The sequence below is a fragment of the Styela clava genome, chromosome 2 (assembly GCF_964204865.1).
Source record: "Styela clava chromosome 2, kaStyClav1.hap1.2, whole genome shotgun sequence".
Lineage (NCBI taxonomy): Eukaryota > Metazoa > Chordata > Ascidiacea > Stolidobranchia > Styelidae > Styela > Styela clava.
In genome coordinates, this window is record NC_135251.1 from 19,525,308 (window position 1) to 19,543,474 (window position 18,167).

Below are 18,167 nucleotides of genomic sequence, written 5' to 3' on the forward strand. Positions count from 1 at the left end.
AACTTCTGTCAAACTTCACTTTTTTGCACTCGTCTTGTGTCTTACGACTTACGAGCAACAGTCTAGTCATATAGGTGTTATTATTGCGTCGCAAGGATAACCGCAGCCAGCGGTGGGAGTGAGGCGTGTCTACTCTTAGAGTTGAATGTACTTATTTCGCAGTCGTGAGATAGTGCCACCGCGGAGCCACAGCCATGCGCACGTAAAACCAGTCGTGGTTGTGGCGAGTACTGCAGAGCGTAGCATACGAGTAACCGCCAGGACGTGCCTAAGACTGTCAGATAATTAAATTCTTTTTCCAAGGCATTGTTGGATTCGTTATTCGTCGTAATTTCAGGATATTTAGCTTGCTTTTCATTCGAAGGTTCACGCCCCCTGACCTATCTTCACACCCAGCTAGGGGTGCGCGCCTCCTAGTTTAAAAACCACTGCTCTTGACCTAGAGCATCGACAATGAAACAGGTAGATGTATGTGTTATTCGGCAATTGAATACTAAGTTTGAAATTCTATTATCGGAACCAATGCCGTCGGCATTAATTAAAAAGAGATTACATAAAACAGACTTCTTTTCAGTGGCATGCGTCATCAAATATAGTGTATATATTTTAAGTTGACGGAATTCCACTTTCGCGCTTGATCATGCAAAATTGGATGTAAATGTTTTAAAACACTATAACATTATTATAATAAAATTTTACTAAACAAATCTACTGATACGAATTGAACAAGGTTTTTAGAATTTACCGCGATAAATCGCGAATCAAATAATATTGGAATATTGTCTCCCGAAAATCTGTAGGACTAAATACGTACTTTCGTTGGCAAACACGCTGCTACTGTAGGTAGAGTACCTGCGACGTGTAATTACGTCTTACTTCATATTAATATAAACCGCAAAGGGCCTGCCGTGGCTGTGTGAGTTGTTGAACTCTTTCAGTAAAAGTATGATCAATGCGCACTTTCACGAACAAATTAGCGTAAAAAAGCGATGTTCTTAACTGGAGACGTTGCATAATTTTTCCCTTTGAATGCCCTGCAGAACACCGACTTCTTGGTGTCAGGATAACAAAGGCTTCGCGATCCCATATCATAAAAAAACAGCGAAAATCCTTAATGCTTTAAAGTTGAACTACATCGTTGAGTGTTATAGTAGTGGGATTCAGGAATTTGAACGGGTTCACGCGAACCCTTTTTCAAAATATCGTGATAATCAACAAACGCGTTACTGTTTTTAGTTTCACATGACTAGCGTTTTACTCGACGTTCCGAAAATTATCATTGAACTTATGTAAAGCTTTTCATGTCAATGTAGCTTACGTAATGAGATCAAATATAAACAGGGTTGAGATTTTTAAAATTTTAAGATCATGTTCTCGTTTGTTTCGAACTTACCATTCACAGGTTTCCTCTTACCAGAAACGTATATATCATAACACACACAAGTAAAGTAGACTAATAAAAAAATTATCTCAATAACACGATCAAAATTCAAGCCGATTTACACCTAAAGGCAATCCCCAAAATTGACATAAATATTTTTGCAAGAATATGTATTTCTTCTATAATGGAACTCATTGATGAATACAACGTAGAATAATTACAAGTATTTTTTGTTTTCCTGAACATGGATTTTTATGGGAGCATTGAGTATGCACGTAGAAATATATTTTTTATATACGTATAAATTTATTGTTCATATTCATATTCTCTTTTAATGCAAGAATCGCATTCAGATACTTGGAGTGGCAAGTAGATGCCGTGGTCGTGAAGAGCTTTCCAAACATGTAGCACATCGTTTGCGGTCGGTACCGAGTTTCTAATGTATGGGCGTACATACCAATGGCCTGTAAAATTATGATATTTTAGGTTATGTTATCTGCAAGGACAGCCCTTTCATTTAATACAATTATGTAAAAAATATGCAGTAGGGATGGCATATGCAATATGGATGACACCAAAGCCTAGATAAATGAAAGCGATTCGAGCAATGACTTTGGAAACTTGAAAAGATGTCCCCTTCAAATTTTAACCGAGCACAATTTTTATATAGATTAACCAATTTAACATCTTTGTATCTATAAAACCCAACACTAAATACAACTCCCAATTGTAACATTTTTGGCAGATTTTCGACTATCGCGTAAATAAAATAAATAAATCTTATATGTAATGAGGATTGTTTCTAATTTATGAATGCTATTATAAATATATTACCATTCTTGTTGCAACGTATGACAATGACATAGTTCTCATAGTCGGTAATCTTGAATGGAGGCTGTTCGAGATGGATATGGATGTCTTAAAAACAAGACAGCGATGCTCAAGTATATGCACACAAAGTGGTAATCTCCCACGGTACCGTATCGTAGATCAGCAGCAGATTTGAACTTACCGGAAAGCTGAACCACCACAACGAGAGCAATTTTTAATTTTGATGACATCATCTCACACAAAAAAACGATGTTTCTTGCACTCATTCTGGGATTGTTTTAAATTTATTGATTATACTAAAAGAAGGATAGCCAGGCAGATTCCAAGCGCAGCATTTTTTTAACCGACGCAATTGAACATTTTTTCAATAGAAAGAAAAATTTGCCTGTATAGAATGAAGTTGAATATTGACTACATCACTATTAAACGCCAAATTAAGGGCAAACACAAAAAGTCACCTTCAAACTCTTTTCTCCAATTGATTCTTCCATCTTGTTCCACTAAGTCAGGTAGATCAATCTTTGCTACAAAATTGAATCAGGTTGCCAAATTTTTTAGTTGTGCGCATCAGAATATAAAAATAATTAGAATGGCTGTTTTTAGTTCAAAACTTTAATGTAAAATGATTGATATGTTAGCAAAATGAAAATTCGTGGCACAAGGAATGTTTCATGTACATAATGAGACACCAGTAGAAGAAATCCTCTTTGTATGTTTGCAATAATCTCTCGTACATAAAATAAGTCTGATATTCTTGAGTACCTATATATAAACAGTTTGAAAACTTTAACGACGTATTGAGTTACCTGCTACTCTTTCTAAAACTTCATAATATCCGTCGTTTACAGTAATAAAACGAAGTCGCACTGGGTTCTCCGGTTTGGTAGGTGTTCTGAAATATCAAACTTGGTGATTGTTGACGTCGAGTAACAGTAGTTTATATATCTAGAACCGGTATTAACTTCGACTCAAGGAATAGTTTAAAGAATAATAATATAATTTCAGATATATATCCGGAAAGGGAACAGTATGTGGTCAACCGTATGTTCAGTAATAATTTCTTTATTCAGGTCGTCGAATATTTTGCTATTTTTATCTTGTGCAAAATTCGAAGAATATTGAAAGAATAAATATTACCACATAATACAAGATATTATAACAAAATGGCTTCAATTGTCATAATTCTGCATTGTTACGACAGGAAATTTAAAAGTTCTCACGCATGAAGGTATTTGACAAAAGTCCCTCTGTATCCGCCAATCACAGCCGTGATATTTGTCATAACGACACAAGCAACTTCCTTTGATGTTACACTTCCGTCGTTGAGCGAGAGGTAGAATGTCTTCCCTTCAAGCTGAAATAATTTTATATCAATTTTATGATTATTAACCTTGATTATTAGTTTCTGCGTTTATCACTAATTTCGAATTTATTTCATAGATATAAATTAGACATTTCAAATCCTTCAAATATAATCTATCTATATTATAGATTTGATATAGATTCTATATCCAAAGCATTGAGCATTCAATTGAAAGTCGGCTATACTTTTTAATCGTTTACACTGTTATTGAAATTCGTTCGCAAATAATTAACGTTGAGGGAAGAACCTTTGTCCAATTTATAGGCGGCGGCAATACTTCTGGATACTGGCATTTTTCATTGCATCTTGGTTTACTTGTCTGGAACGAAAAATGCAACAAAGCCAAAAGTACAGCACAAAATAAACTTTTCATTTTCCAACGGTTTGAAACTCAGAAAATGATTTTAGACCCATGTAATCCTAACTGACCCAATGTACAGATTAGGAAAATTTGTAGATGTTTATCTGTTATATACCGATAACTTGATAATTAATCTTTCTCAGTACGAACGCCGGCGGCAAATACTCATAGGTATTAAACGCATCTAGTTTTATGTTGACACATAAGAGCTTTAAAAAAACGTTATTGATGTTAAGCCATTTCAAATACTCACGTCCTATTTCATATCGTCACAGACAATAAATAATATGCGCTTCGTCGATACCGGAACAATTTTAATTATATACTCAATACTTATATTTATAACTCAATTTGACAGTTGGCATGAATTGTCATAAGACTATCTGAAACCAGAGAAGAAAAGATCAAGGAAACGTACCCTTGTATAATAATATTATGTCGACGATACTCGTATATCAAACTCGGTTCCCATTTGCGCGATCTTGATTTTAATGCTGTTGTATTTTATACTTTTGTTTGGACACCTCGTGCAAGGATAAAAAACCATATATTTTGCAATTCAGCATAATATTAATTATATAATACGGATGTAGATTAAAGATAAACAGACCAAGACGTAATTCCCAAGTTGTTTATCACGATTTGCGCGTTTGTTGTTTATCAACACACAGAACAAAGGCCCCGGGCGTGTGGAAAAGTTACCTGTAAATAATTACGACATTTTGTGCGTTGATTTTTTTCTCTACTTAATCTAGCTGATGAACCCAAAACGCATTTCTTGTTTGTGTATAACACAAATTATGTACATTTTGAAACAGCTTTAATATTTTGCACTTTTTAAAAAGGTATTGAAAAATCAGTGCTTTATTCACTACTGCAGCTACCATTCTTAATACTGTGTGAACTTCTGCTACGTTGGGTGCAATTTAGGCAGATGCAATGGAATAATAATAATAATTAATGTGTATCTTAGCCCTTAGGTAATAAATACATTACTGTAATAAATTAAGAGTTCTTGAACCCCTGTGACTGTCGTATTTGGAGATTTTCCTGCTGCTGCTCCACTGCATTTGTCGTATTTTAAGTCATCAAACAAGCATAAAGTTTTGTTAAATTGATGTGTCACTATCGCTATAATAATATGTATTTTCTGCTATCCAGATAGCGAAATATTTCATCATTTTGTTTACAAAAATTGGATTTGTGGCTGAGCACAAATTTCAAGTTGTGTTGGTCGGTCTGCACTGATGGAGCATTTATCACAGACCAACAAAAATTATACCTCAACATGTAAACCGATAGGAAAAGCCAACAGCTAGAACTCTAATGCTAAAATCGTTTCATTGTCGCAAATGAACAAACTATTTATCGGTAATTCACATCACCCATATTGTAGAAGATCGGGTGGTATGGTATACGCTGAACCAAAATAGCTGAGCACGAGTTTGCTTAAAAGATGAGCGGGCAAGCATGACCAAATGAAGTGTTACTATGTTCCATGAAAATATCCCCAATAAATGAAACAACATAGTTTTAGGTGGAAAATAGGATCCGGACTCATAGAAAATACGAGGAAAAAAAGTTTAGTCTTTTAGCGGTTTCAACTAAAATTTTGAAATCGATTGCGAAGAAAAGCGAAACTTATCAACAACAACACGAATAACAATTTATCTAAACGATCTATGTATACACTTCGTGACCAGTAAACTTTCTTGAAAGGTTTTTGTTTATTGGACGTCACTCAGTAAGCTCGTCAAACATTTTTATATCTTGTTTTATTTTTGCAGAATGACAAAATGAGAAAATATAATCATCTTGCCTATAATGAATATCGATGCGATAATCGACCTTATTTTCTAATGTAACTCTTACTAAATTACCAGTGTGCGGCTGTAAGCATTTTTGGTTGCAACGAGTTTGTATTATTCCAAGCATTTACAGCATAATCATTGGTAGTACTAGCAAAGCAACACTCTTCATTACCAACAATTTCAAAACACGGTCAATAGAACAGTAGAATGGACTGAGTAAGCAATAATATAATAAAAACAATGCTGCTGTATCCCACTGCCCTATCAACGAAAAGCTATAATCATAGTTTACTGAAAATAGCTCGCTTTTTGTTTTGCGGATAGTTGAACCCATACTAACCCTAACTCATGGGTTTTATCACCCGCATATAGATTGAACCCGCGGATATACACATGGGTTCAAATGTACGTGGGTTCAAATGTACGGTCACCCAGTAACGCATCACTCATGCGTATAGCGACCGACCGTGAGCGAGCTATTTTCAGTAAACTATGATTATAGCTTTTCGTTGATAGGGCAGTGGGATACAGCAGCATTGTTTTTATTATATTATTATTTACTCAGTCCATTCTACTGTTCTATTGACCGTGTTTTGAAATTGTTGGTAATGAAGAGTGTTGCTTTGCTAGTACTATCAAGCTCGCTCACGGTCGGTCGCTATACGCATGAGTGATGCGTTACTGGGTGACCGTACATTTGAACCCACGTACATTTGTACCCATGTGTATATCCGCGGGTTCAATCTATATGCGGGTGATAAAACCCATGAGTTAGGGTTAGTATGGGTTCAACTATCCGCAAAACAAAAAAAATTCCAAAGGTGCAATTGTATGCAGGTGCAATTATCGTGGGTTCAAATGTACGGGAACCGCGTTACTACGTCATCAGTTTGTTATATTTTGAAGCTCACAAAAGAGGATTTCCATTTGAATTTATTTGCGTATTTGGAATGGTTTTGTTGGTTGAAATAAATGAAAAGATACACTGAGGCATTAGGATAAAGTAGGGGATCGTGGCATCTGCCAGTCATCTCTGCGTCGGTACCGGGATGGACGGTATAGAATCGAATCCCTAGGACTCGGTTTCCGCCTCTTCGGCGCGGTGCGTCAATTTTTGTATTTCGGATTTATAATTTAATAATCAGGAACGAGCGTTATTCATTTGCCACGAAATCTGTCTCGTGTGATTATACTTGTGCTTTCTCGCAAAGAGTCCGCAAAAGCGTTTGTGGCAGACATCAAACACCGTAATCCCAGCTTGAATGTTCAGAACTCGGAGATGGCGTTATTGCACCATTTCATTTCTTATTATTGGTGCCGACTGCCATCTTACTGGCGATTTTCCGAATGTAACAATCTTAATTTCTTGGAATAGTGAAACATTCTCCATTTTAAATTAAATGACTTTTCGAGTTCTCACAGAAAATGATGAGTACCCGACGTTAGATGATTAAACATTATTTGCGATTAATTTAGATCAAATTTTACTTTTCACTACACCCGGTTTCCGAAAATACGAAGTTATACCGCAAAACAATTCGTTTTGTTACATTTATTTTGCGCTCCCAATAAAATACATATATCTTGGATTTCGAGTCGCTGTCGAATCCCGTTCTTTCGCCCAAGCGCGACACACGCCTGGTCGAGTGTCGGGCGGTATTTTAGTCGACGATAAATTAAAAAAGTTGCCACACGGGGTATGTATAACGATGATAACTGCATATTTGGTAACAGAAATAAATTTTTATCTCAAGATGTTATTTTATGAGTTTTGGTCGCAGAAGCAATCGATTTCTGTCAAAGGCACATGACATTAAAACAATATATAACGATATCATATCAGTCCGATTACATACATACCCATTAGACATCGACTACAGCCAGATAGCTAAGAACTACACGCCCCACAATATCGCGTGGAGACAATACCATGACGCATCACTCAAGCGTAACGAGAGAACTGGGTAACATAAATAAACAGAGATGAAAAAAGCGTGAGCGAACTATATTAAGTTAACTATGCTATGATATTCTCTTCAAGCGTCAATGAAAAGCAAACATCCACACTATAATAATAATAACTCAGTTAGGTTTTGTGTTTGTAATAAGGTTTGAATACGAAGTGCAAAATAGCAAAGTAGTCTTGTAATTGTATGCCACATTCAAATTAAGAGTTTGTCTGATTTCAATGCATTAAATTATGGTGTATTCAATAGCGTATTGAACATACCGTAAATGCGAAGCCATTTCCGATATTGGTGTGAATTGTCCACTTTTCACGAGAACCCGGTATAGAAGCTTTTGCGAAGAAAACACGGCATATAGTGTCAATTTTCAAGTACCAAAAGTTCTAGAGTATTTTATCGCATGCAGACAAATGAAGTGCTGGCAGGTGAATTCCGTGTTCATGGAGAACCTTCCAAACTAGCAGAACATCATTTGCGGTTGGCACGGGGTTTTTGATGTATGGACGAACATACCATTTTCCTGTGAATTATATGATGAAAAAGCTAATGAGGAAGCTTGTAGAACTCCAAGTTACCGTAATACTCACAAAAGACATGGGATCAAGAATGAGCCATCAGTAAATGCTCAATTTCGTAGAGCTTATCTGAACATTAATTTACAGGGAGACACGCCGACACAATTCCTTTAGACCAGGGATCACCAATTTTTTTTTTTACTGCGGGCCGGGTATGACTCAAACTGTGTTGAAACGGGAAAAGACGTGAATGAAGGGACGTCGCGGGCCGGATCTGGCCAGCGGGCCGAAGTTTGGTGACCTCTGCTTTAGATGTTGAATTGTCGGTGTTTACAGGGATGCAAAGATTGCGAAGTCATCAAACACATTCTTTGACTTTTGTGGTAGGATTTGCCCAAAAACTCCATACAGAACGGCATGGAATTATTGCGTTATCTCTTTCAACTAAATGCTAACCCTCGAGGGGCTAGGTGCATTTGTCGAAGTCATACATATAGGTATTTTGGCGCTGCCAAAGTATGTGCAACAAGATGGCGTACAACCTGAACCCTAACCTGGTACACATACTATGTTCAGGTTGTGCGCCATCTTGGTGCACATACTTCTGGAGCTTTGTTAATTTCTATATAAGAATCTAAATTTTGCCTGTTTATTGCTAAAAACCCATGAATTTTCTTCCTCGAGGTTCTCTGTATTAGTTAACATATTACGACACAGCAGTTTTATATATTTTATGAATTTTGTTTAAATATTTCGGATTAAAATATTTATAAAATCCTTACCATTTTTCAGGCAACGTAGACCAATGACGTAATTCTCGTAGTCAGTCAACGTGTAGTATGGGTCTTCCAGCGCAGAACGAATGCCTTGAAAAAAACTCAATATTTGAAAACTATTTATTTATTATATATAAAAATTTTCTATATGCTACCGTATTTACGCAGTCCATTTCATATTCATATCCTTCATGTTTACAATTAATTTTAAATTAATTTTACTCACTTTGTACGGTTCACATAAATGTATAGAACTGACAAAGTCGATGCTAATGCCGAATATAGCCTAATACAGTATTGTCTTCACCGCTGCACAAGACAAACTACTTGGAAGTAGCCCTGTTGACAAGGATATTCGTCCGACTCGATTTATTCTGATTATTTAAGACAGCATAATAGTTAAATTACAACAGGCAGTATGCCTATAGTTTTTCAACGTTCCGCAATACACTGAGCGCGAATGGTATGCAATAGGTTCTAATAACAAAAGTAACATACTTTCCGATTCTTTTTCCCAGTCAATGCGTCCATCTTTTTCTACCAATTCAGGCAAACGAAGCTTTGCTGTAAAATTACATCTAGTTATTTTGTATTGTTGTGCACGAAGAAGAATTACAACAGCGTTTCTCAAACTGTGTTCCGCGAGCTTCTTCTGAGAGTTCCGCAGAACAGGGATCGGAATTACGACTAAATTGTTCGCCATGACGATTTTGATCGTATCTCGGCGACTCTGGGTGGTAAATTTGTCTCCCAATTAGCGACAGAAACACGAACATGCCTTGCTATCTTAACAGGCGGGCTGTCCTCGTGCCAGTCTGGAAAGCATGGCGTTTCCGTTAACCGTTCAATATCGTTAACCGTCGGCCTAATTTGTTAATAGTAAACTTTACAGCAAACTTTATAATTTTACCATAGGCCAATTTTTTTTGAAACCGGGTGTTCCGTGGCAAACCGGTGTTACGGAGCAAAAAAAGTTCGATAAACGCTGAAGAAGAATACAAGAACAATACAGTGTAAATGCATATTCATCAGCTTTGCAACAAACCTGCTACTTTTTCTATGACGTCATAATATCCTCCATCTGTGTTTAGGAAACGGAATGGCATGGGTATAGGATTGCTGGGTGAACTGGAATACCAAAAAAAAAAAAATTTCGAATTTAAATATCATCTAGCTGAAAATCGATACGCAATTCTAAGTTTATACACACTTTTAATATAGTTTTAAACCAATACTGAGTTGCTTGCAGCAAATTCAAAGCGAGAAATCTTACCTATGAAGATATTTTAGAAAGGTTGCTCTGAATCCATGAATCGCGGTCGTAATGTTTGTCATAACGTAACAGGCAATTCCAACTTCGTATTCTAGATTGCCGTGTAGCGATAAATAGAAAGATTTCCCTTCAAGCTGAAACAAAGAAAGGCTGGAGTGTGTCTTATTAGCATTTTGATGGCCGAAAAACATACCTTAATACTTAATAATTTTCTATTTAAATAGAAATATTCGATGAATGCATGTTCAAACATGTTATTTGAAGCAAATGGTATTGTTGGGCACACTTAACCAACGAAAAACAAATACAGGTTTTCAATTATTCACTATTAAATGGTAAGGTATTTGTAATCTCTAATTGACTACAAAAAATTATACAATACACTAAAAACAATATGTAAAAAACCTTCGTCCAATTTAATGGTTTCGGCGTTTCCTCAGGATACTTGCATATTTCGTTGCATGTAGGTTGCCGTGTTTGAAACGACAAATGGATCGAAGCAAAAACAGTAGCATAAAAAAGGCTTCTCATTTTTACTATGGTTGTACACTCATATATAATTGAAAAATAGGTAGGCGATGTTGGCGGCTACACAGAAATATGAAGCCTTTTCATCAATATACGTCACTTAAATACCAATACACTTTTATTCAAAGAAACAGGTTCGCTAAATCGCCTTCGGCGTTTAATTTAAAATTTTATTACCTAAATTATATATATATTAAATAAGCATAGAGAAGACTTAGTTAAATGATAACCCATCCGAAGAAAAAAGCCAGTAATGTGCCAGTTTTGCAATAATATATAAGGCAAATTCTGATATCCATCCGATTAGTGATATATAAATTATGTTGATCATGTCAACCAGTAGTGGGTTTCGCGTTCTGGAAATGCATTGAAAATAGGGAAATCCCGCACTGAATGTCTTTCGTGCATCGCAGCTAGCGATATATTTGGCGTTTGTTTCGAATGTTACGTGGCCTCTTAGATTTATGTGAAGTGTGCCACGTTAATGTAGCCTATGCTGTTACATAAATACATTTGAATCTTTAGTGCGGAACCCCCGCCAAAAACACCCCCTAAAGCTAAAAATAAGAAAATTAGCAATTTTCCCATTAAGAAACCATATAGCGCAAATTCTTAAATCATTCCTAACCCTAAATGGATAATTTTTCAGTTTAAAACGTGGCAGTTTTTTTTTCTAAAATCACATTTTCGTATTAGTCGTGGGGGCTTTGTACAAAAGATTCATACAATTTTCCTAAATAAGAGAACCTGTTGTTAGTGAAGATAGACTGTTATATATAGAGATTTTAAATTTCATTATTGATGTCAGCTAAATCATCACGGAAAATCCAAAAACACAATTTAAAAATCTTCGCTGCAGATCGAGAGAATTTCGTTTGGCATTCTAATATGGAACTATCACAAAACCCTTTTTTCTCAATACGAATTTGATATTTACGAAACACCAATACCTCATCTCATATCCGGTTTAGATTGTGTTGTCAACGTCAGGAATGTTGTTTTGAATTCCGTAAACAACAATTAATTTTAGTTTCTAGCTTCCAGCTATTATCACACTATTAAAGTTTAACGAGAATATCGGTAGGAAACCGAAGACTTATCGATCGATAGTTAGGGGATCCCCCAAAACAGAAACTGCAGTTTCGATTCACTCGGCGGGTCTCAAAATTCTCTCGCTTTACAAATATCTAGATCACTATATCAATAATTGGTTGATAACTCGCTAATTATACGACATAATTCGCCCAAAATCAATAGGATTCTGGTCCGAGATAAGATGAATGCACATGCAAAATCTGGAGCAGATTCAATCGTGCTTTTGTGAGATATCGCGTGCATCTAACAGACAAACATACAAATACCTATCAACATACTTACCGATTAAAATCGATAAGTAATAACTACCGGCTGTTAATAACTAATAACAGACGGACGCGGGTTATCACCCATCTTTGGTTTCCTCGTTTTGATGATAGCATTTTCAAGTCGTCTTCAACGCAAAAATCGGAGACTACAGTAAGTTCATATTTGCATTTTAATGTATCAAATAAACAATGATACACAGAACCGCGATATCAAATCACCGTTACATTAAACGAGTGTACCACTCAGTACAGTATCAAACTAAATCCACTGTGAAGATGTGCAGCTATTGCAAGAGGTCGAGGAAATACAGTACTTCACTGGGTAAATATATGGCTGGCGATCAGTATCTTTAAGCACATATGTCGTACGACTCACGCACAGACACCTTCGCTATTTTCAATATTACAAAAATCACAATGTTTTGAAGTCAGAAATGGTATTCAATAATTATTATTCAAGTAATTATTTAAAATCAAAAGTACATTTAAAAACGATCATAGAAACCACCACAACAACACCTTGTGCGGGTTTGCATTGAATGTTTTGTCGAATTTAATTCGAACGAGCTCTTCAACAATCCAGTCTGGCAGATGACGGAGTTGCTTCCCCAACCATGGAATTATGGGTGATATCACAGACCATGAAGACAGAACATTTGACTTGGATATCATGTTCCTTGTTTTGTTTCTGATAGGGATTTGTGTTTTTCTAAAAAGCGTTTGAGCGAGTCGCCCTCTCTCATCTCCGCTTCTTCTGTTGAGAATAAGGAGCATATTTGAGTGATAATAATTTATAGGCCTATCGGTCTCAGACACAGTTTTAAACCAGTTATTGGATTTTAAATTGTCTCACCGTCCGCATCCATTTCATCACTCAAAGAATCATTATTTCCATCACTCTCATCAGAACACCCTCTTGTTGCCAGTAAATCAGATGCTCTCATCGTTTCTACAAACATTTTAGCATTATGGAACAGATGAAGTATTATTGATTAGTGGTTGGAACAAATTTCCACCCATGATTATAATTATAACTGTAGTTAATACTAATAGACAGATTATCATTTTATAACTATTTTCAGTTCCCATATTCAGATGCTAAGTGCAAAAGGTTCAATGGCGCTGAATATATTCAAATGGAATTTTATGAGATGCATTGCAATGAGGAAATAAATCTATATTATATTCGAGAGATGTATCACTGCTTGACTTTATTATAAAAAGTATCATCTGTTTGGTTTTCAACATTGTAAAAATATGTGCGGCCCACCAATGACTTGCAGGTTGCAACCCTTAATTTTGGCCCGCAAGCGACAAAAGGTTGCCGTCCCCAGCTCTTGACACTCGAGTGTCCGCCCATAATTTCTCTCGAACATAAGTCTCTTTTGTATCAGAGTGAGGGTACTCCCGTAGTATGTGAACCAAGATGGCGGACATCGGAACGTAGTATGTGTACCAGGTTAGAGTTAGGCCATAATTTTATTCAATTTCGGGGACTAGCCAAGTGACTCCCATAGTATTTGTATCTGAAATTATTGCCTAACACTAACCTGGTACACATACTACGTTCCGATGTCCGCCATCTTGGTTCACATACTACGGGAGTACCGGAGTGAGTATGGGTGAGCTGACCTTGCTTTGAGCAAATTCCCTTCACAAACTGGAGATAGTATTGAGGCATTCGTGAAAAATATTAATGAGAGCATTTTATAAACTTTATGTAATAGAAAAAAATAAATAAACACAGTTTTTAAGACGCAGCAATACATATATTGATTTATGCTTGTTGTAGTAAAACACTCACCACTTCTAATCGGATCATTTGTACCCAAATCTTGTTTGAATTTATCATCTTGTTGTTCCTTTCTTTTCTCATTCATTTCTTCAAGCTTTCTTTTCTTCAATTTATCATACTCAGGTTTATATTCACTACAAAAAAACAGAAATTTGCCAAGACAAAATCAGTTAAAGTCAGTAGCGACTGATTCTTTGACACATTCCATAGAATGCAATCATAGGACATGGGAGCCAGATCTAATACTAGTTTTTGAAATCACTATCCAAAAGTAATGATTGATTAAAATAATGAGGTATGCGTATGCCTCTACTTTATTAATGCGTTAGCTGCTCTTGTCCTATAATTGAATTACGAGACAAGCTTGGTTTGCAGAATGAATATTTTGCTAAAAACTAGAAATGTATAAAGAAAACCTAAACAAACTAAATTAACTTTTTAAGTCTTCCAGTACCTCGGTATATCATTATAATAGAACTTTAATGAATGATAAATAACAAAAAATAATTACTTGTCATATTCCTGCCTTGCCTCAGAAATTGCATTCAATAGATTGTCCATTCCATCCCCAGTTACTGCAGAAAATCCAACAAGCTGAAACAGATGCATGTTTAATTGGTTTTGTAACTAAAAATATAATAGCTGATATTACAACTATATGCATATCATAAGCTCACAGCTCCTATCATTCTTTTCATTAAAATTCGATTTTAAAATATAGATGTATGCAATAATGTAAAACTGATTAAACAAACCTTTAAATTATTGTAGAATTCATCAAGAACCAAGCTCATAGATCTTGTTAAGTTTCCGATATAATTTTGTTCAGAATTCAATGCTTCTTGAAATGCTTCAAAATCTTGTGTCCACTCAACAGCAAAGCTATGATCAACTATGTCTGTCTGCAATATATAGATGAGCTGTTTTAGTTTGGTTCACAAATCCATTCATAGCCCCACTCAGGGTAAATAAAATTTAACAGAGCTCAAGTGGGCGCCCAGAAGTGTGTGTACCCATATGAAGGTTCACTAATTTTGTTTGCCTATTTTACATCAAGTTGTGAAAAAGAACTGAAACCTGTGGGTATAGTATATTTACTTGGCTAACCCGGACAGTCCCCAAACTCGTAATAGAACTAAAATAAGGAGAACCAGAATAAAATTATGGCCTAACCCTAAGCCTACACACACTACGAGAGTAGATAAAATTGGATAAACCATGTTGAATTATGCCTAAGTCTTCAAAAAAGTGATAAGTTGATGTCACAGTTTTAGAATTTAGAAATATATATCTATGCAATTCGCTAGTACACTCACTTTCTCTAAGCCTATTTCAAGAGGATCAGAAGATGAATCAGATTCAAAAATACCATTTATGGAATATCCATAGTACAGAGTGCTATGTTGACAAGATCGAGCCTAGAGGCTACAATAACAAGTCGAAGTAAAGAAATAATTTTATGCTCTGATAAAAAGAAGCTCACCTTGTTCATCACAACAATGAATGGCAGTTTTGTTTTATATAATATACTACAGGCATATAACATATTAGACATAAAAGTAACTGGATTTGTACTTCGTGCAGTGTCCATCACATAAACAACAACTGTAGGAAAAGTTGAAGCCTAAAAAATGAATATATTGCAGAGACACTAAATTAGTGTTTGTTGTCGAAAAAAGGATAATGATTTTGAAATGAAAAATAGAATAGAAATATACTAACATACCAATGTTTCAGTTATGATTGCACCAGATGCTGACCATGTGAAGACTTCAATCTGACCAGGTGTATCAAATATAACATATTCACATTCAGAGGCTCGTTTTTCAATGAATGTCATGACCTGAAAGTTTATGGATGTCAAAATGAGGAAAGCTCACATCAATTGAGTATATGTCTCTAAAGTCGTTGAACTTTATATCCTATTCACCTATCCATTTTTTATGCAAGAATCTACTAAGATGTAGGAGTTCCACGGAAAAACGAGAAATTTCCAGTTTGCTACTTTCACATTGAATGTAAGATAAATTGCAATCACCTGATCGAATTTAGTTGTGAATAGATTCAAAGCAGTCATTATACCACCATTTGGTCCAAGCCCATATTGTTTCATCACTTCTTTATATTTAACAGTATCTCGTATATCAATGTTTGTTGGAAAAGGAACTGAGTGAACAGCAGGATCAAGATTCACAACATATGGTGGACTTTTTATTGCATGTAAATGAGCAGTCAATCTCTGAAACAAAATAAATAAATTTAAACACGATATGGCATGATTTTGATATACTTTCATGAAAAATGGCTCCCTCATAAGGAAGTGCTCCATAACACCTGAATTGCATCAAATGTTCAAAAAAGAATAACTCACAACTTATAGAAAGTGATGCGAATTGCCCTAAATCAGTAAATGTGGAAACCCCATGGTTGACGTTTATAAGTTATTATAGTTACTTAGCGCAGTGGCAGTGCGGCGCATCATGCTAAGCCAGTAAGCGTTGGTAATATGCTTGTCACCGCACCTCTGATCACCCTGTGTGAGGGAGTGAAGGCAGCTTAATCATATGGCTGTATCTGTGTATAGTGAACCACCGTCTATGGTCAGATCGTCCAGTAGTCCATGTTAGATATGGCATCAGTTGGCGGAAAATTTGTTTTGAGATGCGTGGACTTGCAACTTGATGGTGGAGAAAGCCGTCCCGGTAACTGACCAGCCGTATCACCAACGAGTTACGGTACTACTGTACGCTACCGGTAAAGTACCGTAACTACTAACCTGAACAAAAGTTGTTTTTCCAGAACCCGCCATTCCCAATACAATTACTGTCGTAGCTTTTGCGGCATTCTTTTCACTTGAAGACGTAGAACTCCCACCCGAAGCCATTTCTAAACCTTTAGGATAGGATTTAGCCTACATATTTATCCAGGGGGAGAGGAAAGTCAATAAGACAGCTTAACCATATGGCGAACCACGGCCTCTCGTCCGGTAACAGCTAGGTACCGGTACAAGGTACCGTACCGGTACAGTACCGTAGGTACATTTTTATTTCCTGTTTAGGATCTACTGGTACAGATTTAAATAACATCATACATAGTCTAACTAATCTATCATACGCTGCTTATTCTACATCCAATCAGCAATATGTCGAACTCCAAAGCTGACATGGCTACCTTCAATTACACCACAAAGCCAACGCCATAACCACGCATGATTAGAAGCCTACAGGTACCGGTACTGTACCAGATTCGTCGTTGTTTACACAAACTTAAAACATACCGGTACTTCCTCTATTATTTTTCCAGGGCAGAATTCTAGTGTTGAAATGCAAAAAATATCCAAATTTAAAATAATTCCTATCTGGGGAACGTATAATAAATTAAACAAAATCTAAGTTGGGCTGTAATTCGGCAAACAATAGACTACCGGTACCGGTACCGTACTGTTAAATACATGCTTTCCTGTCCTGTTTTCGGAAGTAGGGTTCTGAAATAAATAATTTACACACTTTACAGATCGAGAGACAATCTCTCGTTTTAGAGAAACCTATTTTAACGGTGATCGAATATCCCTCCTTCGATGGACGTCTGGCGGATTTTGTCTCCCGATATCGATAAATTGAAGCTGCGCAGTAAACTAACAAAAAGCGCAATCTAAAACCATCACCATTGAATTCCTCGTGAAAAAATAATCAGATCTACCGATGTAAAAAAAATTTTACCGGTGCGTTCGAGAGAAATGAGCAAAAAACGATTGACGGCGTGTGACGTCACTGAATTTCAATCGACGCACGCAGGCACGCATCGGCCGTTCCTCGACGTAAACCTTGGCGTGCCGTGTTTCTCTCATTTTCAATGTAGATAGGATGGCGTGTTAACGATAATAAATGGATCAGCGATAATAAAAATTACATTTTGATAACACACAATCGATAAACAGTAAAATTAATGCCTCGATATAGCATTAGATGAATTAGTTCATAAAGCAATAATTTAATCTAATGCCGCAACGAGACATTCACATGCCGCAAAATGTGCAACTTGCGTAATCGGCGAAAAACGAGAATCAAATTAGCAAAATAACTTAATATAATGCCACATCGATGTATTCATATGCCGCAAATGTTCAGTTTGCATAATTTATACTAATATAGGTGGGTAAAAAACAAGATTCAAAATAATATAATGTCCCATCGATACATTCA

General features: G+C 36.1%; 3 protein-coding genes across 6 annotated transcripts; all 3 read right to left on the minus strand.

Annotated features, from left to right (window-relative positions):
• Positions 1 to 579: 579 nt before the first annotated feature.
• On the minus strand, positions 580 to 8,118 carry LOC120335927 (uncharacterized). 4 transcript variants are annotated; one of them, XM_078109733.1, is made up of 6 exons: positions 7,978 to 8,118; positions 3,433 to 3,566; positions 3,019 to 3,104; positions 2,671 to 2,736; positions 2,216 to 2,299; positions 580 to 1,845 (listed from the first exon to the last, which is right to left on the minus strand). In XM_078109733.1, exons 2-6 carry the CDS (start codon positions 3,492 to 3,494, stop codon positions 1,688 to 1,690), a joined length of 456 nt encoding a protein of 151 aa, XP_077965859.1. In that variant the 5' UTR covers positions 3,495 to 3,566; positions 7,978 to 8,118; the 3' UTR covers positions 580 to 1,687. The 4 variants fall into 4 exon arrangements, with proteins under 4 accessions (XP_077965859.1, XP_077965860.1, XP_039259486.2 ...); XM_078109734.1 differs by lacking the exon at positions 7,978 to 8,118 and adding an exon at positions 4,355 to 4,408; XM_039403551.2 differs by lacking the exon at positions 7,978 to 8,118 and adding an exon at positions 3,823 to 4,307 and having other exon boundaries at positions 587 to 1,845.
• LOC120335929 (uncharacterized) lies at positions 6,482 to 12,455 on the minus strand. The gene is made up of 6 exons (XM_039403557.2): positions 10,684 to 12,455; positions 10,279 to 10,412; positions 10,051 to 10,133; positions 9,504 to 9,569; positions 9,012 to 9,095; positions 6,482 to 8,234 (listed from the first exon to the last, which is right to left on the minus strand). The coding sequence occupies exons 1-6, from the start codon at positions 10,807 to 10,809 to the stop codon at positions 8,098 to 8,100; spliced, it is 630 nt and encodes a 209-aa protein (XP_039259491.2). The 5' UTR covers positions 10,810 to 12,455; the 3' UTR covers positions 6,482 to 8,097.
• Positions 12,456 to 12,590: 135 nt separating this feature from the next.
• Positions 12,591 to 17,923, minus strand: LOC120335888 (GPN-loop GTPase 1-like). Its single transcript, XM_039403509.2, has 9 exons — positions 16,742 to 17,923; positions 16,004 to 16,204; positions 15,692 to 15,808; positions 15,449 to 15,589; positions 14,721 to 14,867; positions 14,477 to 14,559; positions 13,975 to 14,099; positions 13,024 to 13,119; positions 12,591 to 12,924 (listed from the first exon to the last, which is right to left on the minus strand). The coding sequence occupies exons 1-9, from the start codon at positions 16,847 to 16,849 to the stop codon at positions 12,839 to 12,841; spliced, it is 1,104 nt and encodes a 367-aa protein (XP_039259443.2). The 5' UTR covers positions 16,850 to 17,923; the 3' UTR covers positions 12,591 to 12,838.
• Positions 17,924 to 18,167: the final 244 nt, after the last annotated feature.

What these genes read in the sequence shown, in the direction of transcription:
- LOC120335927 (XM_039403551.2), bottom strand. Translation starts at nt 3,948, where the DNA reads ATGAAAAGTTTATTTTGTGCTGTACTTTTGGCTTTGTTGCATTTTTCG. An exon ending in CGCCTATAAATTGGACAAAG is followed by an intron (nt 3,567 to 3,822) that starts GTTCTTCCCTCA and finishes AAATTATTTCAG; the next exon opens with CTTGAAGGGAAGACATTCTA. An exon ending in AGTTTTAGAAAGAGTAGCAG is followed by an intron (nt 2,737 to 3,018) that starts GTAACTCAATAC and finishes TCAATTTTGTAG; the next exon opens with CAAAGATTGATCTACCTGAC.
- LOC120335929 (XM_039403557.2), bottom strand. Translation starts at nt 10,809, where the DNA reads ATGAGAAGCCTTTTTTATGCTACTGTTTTTGCTTCGATCCATTTGTCG. An exon ending in CGTCATAGAAAAAGTAGCAG is followed by an intron (nt 9,570 to 10,050) that starts GTTTGTTGCAAA and finishes GTAATTTTACAG; the next exon opens with CAAAGCTTCGTTTGCCTGAA. An exon ending in CTGGGAAAAAGAATCGGAAA is followed by an intron (nt 9,096 to 9,503) that starts GTATGTTACTTT and finishes GTTTTTTTCAAG; the next exon opens with GCATTCGTTCTGCGCTGGAA.
- LOC120335888 (XM_039403509.2), bottom strand. Translation starts at nt 16,849, where the DNA reads ATGGCTTCGGGTGGGAGTTCTACGTCTTCAAGTGAAAAGAATGCCGCA. An exon ending in TCATTGTTGTGATGAACAAG is followed by an intron (nt 14,868 to 15,448) that starts GTGAGCTTCTTT and finishes TATATATTGCAG; the next exon opens with ACAGACATAGTTGATCATAG. An exon ending in GCAAGGCAGGAATATGACAA is followed by an intron (nt 14,100 to 14,476) that starts GTAATTATTTTT and finishes GTTTTTTTGTAG; the next exon opens with TGAATATAAACCTGAGTATG.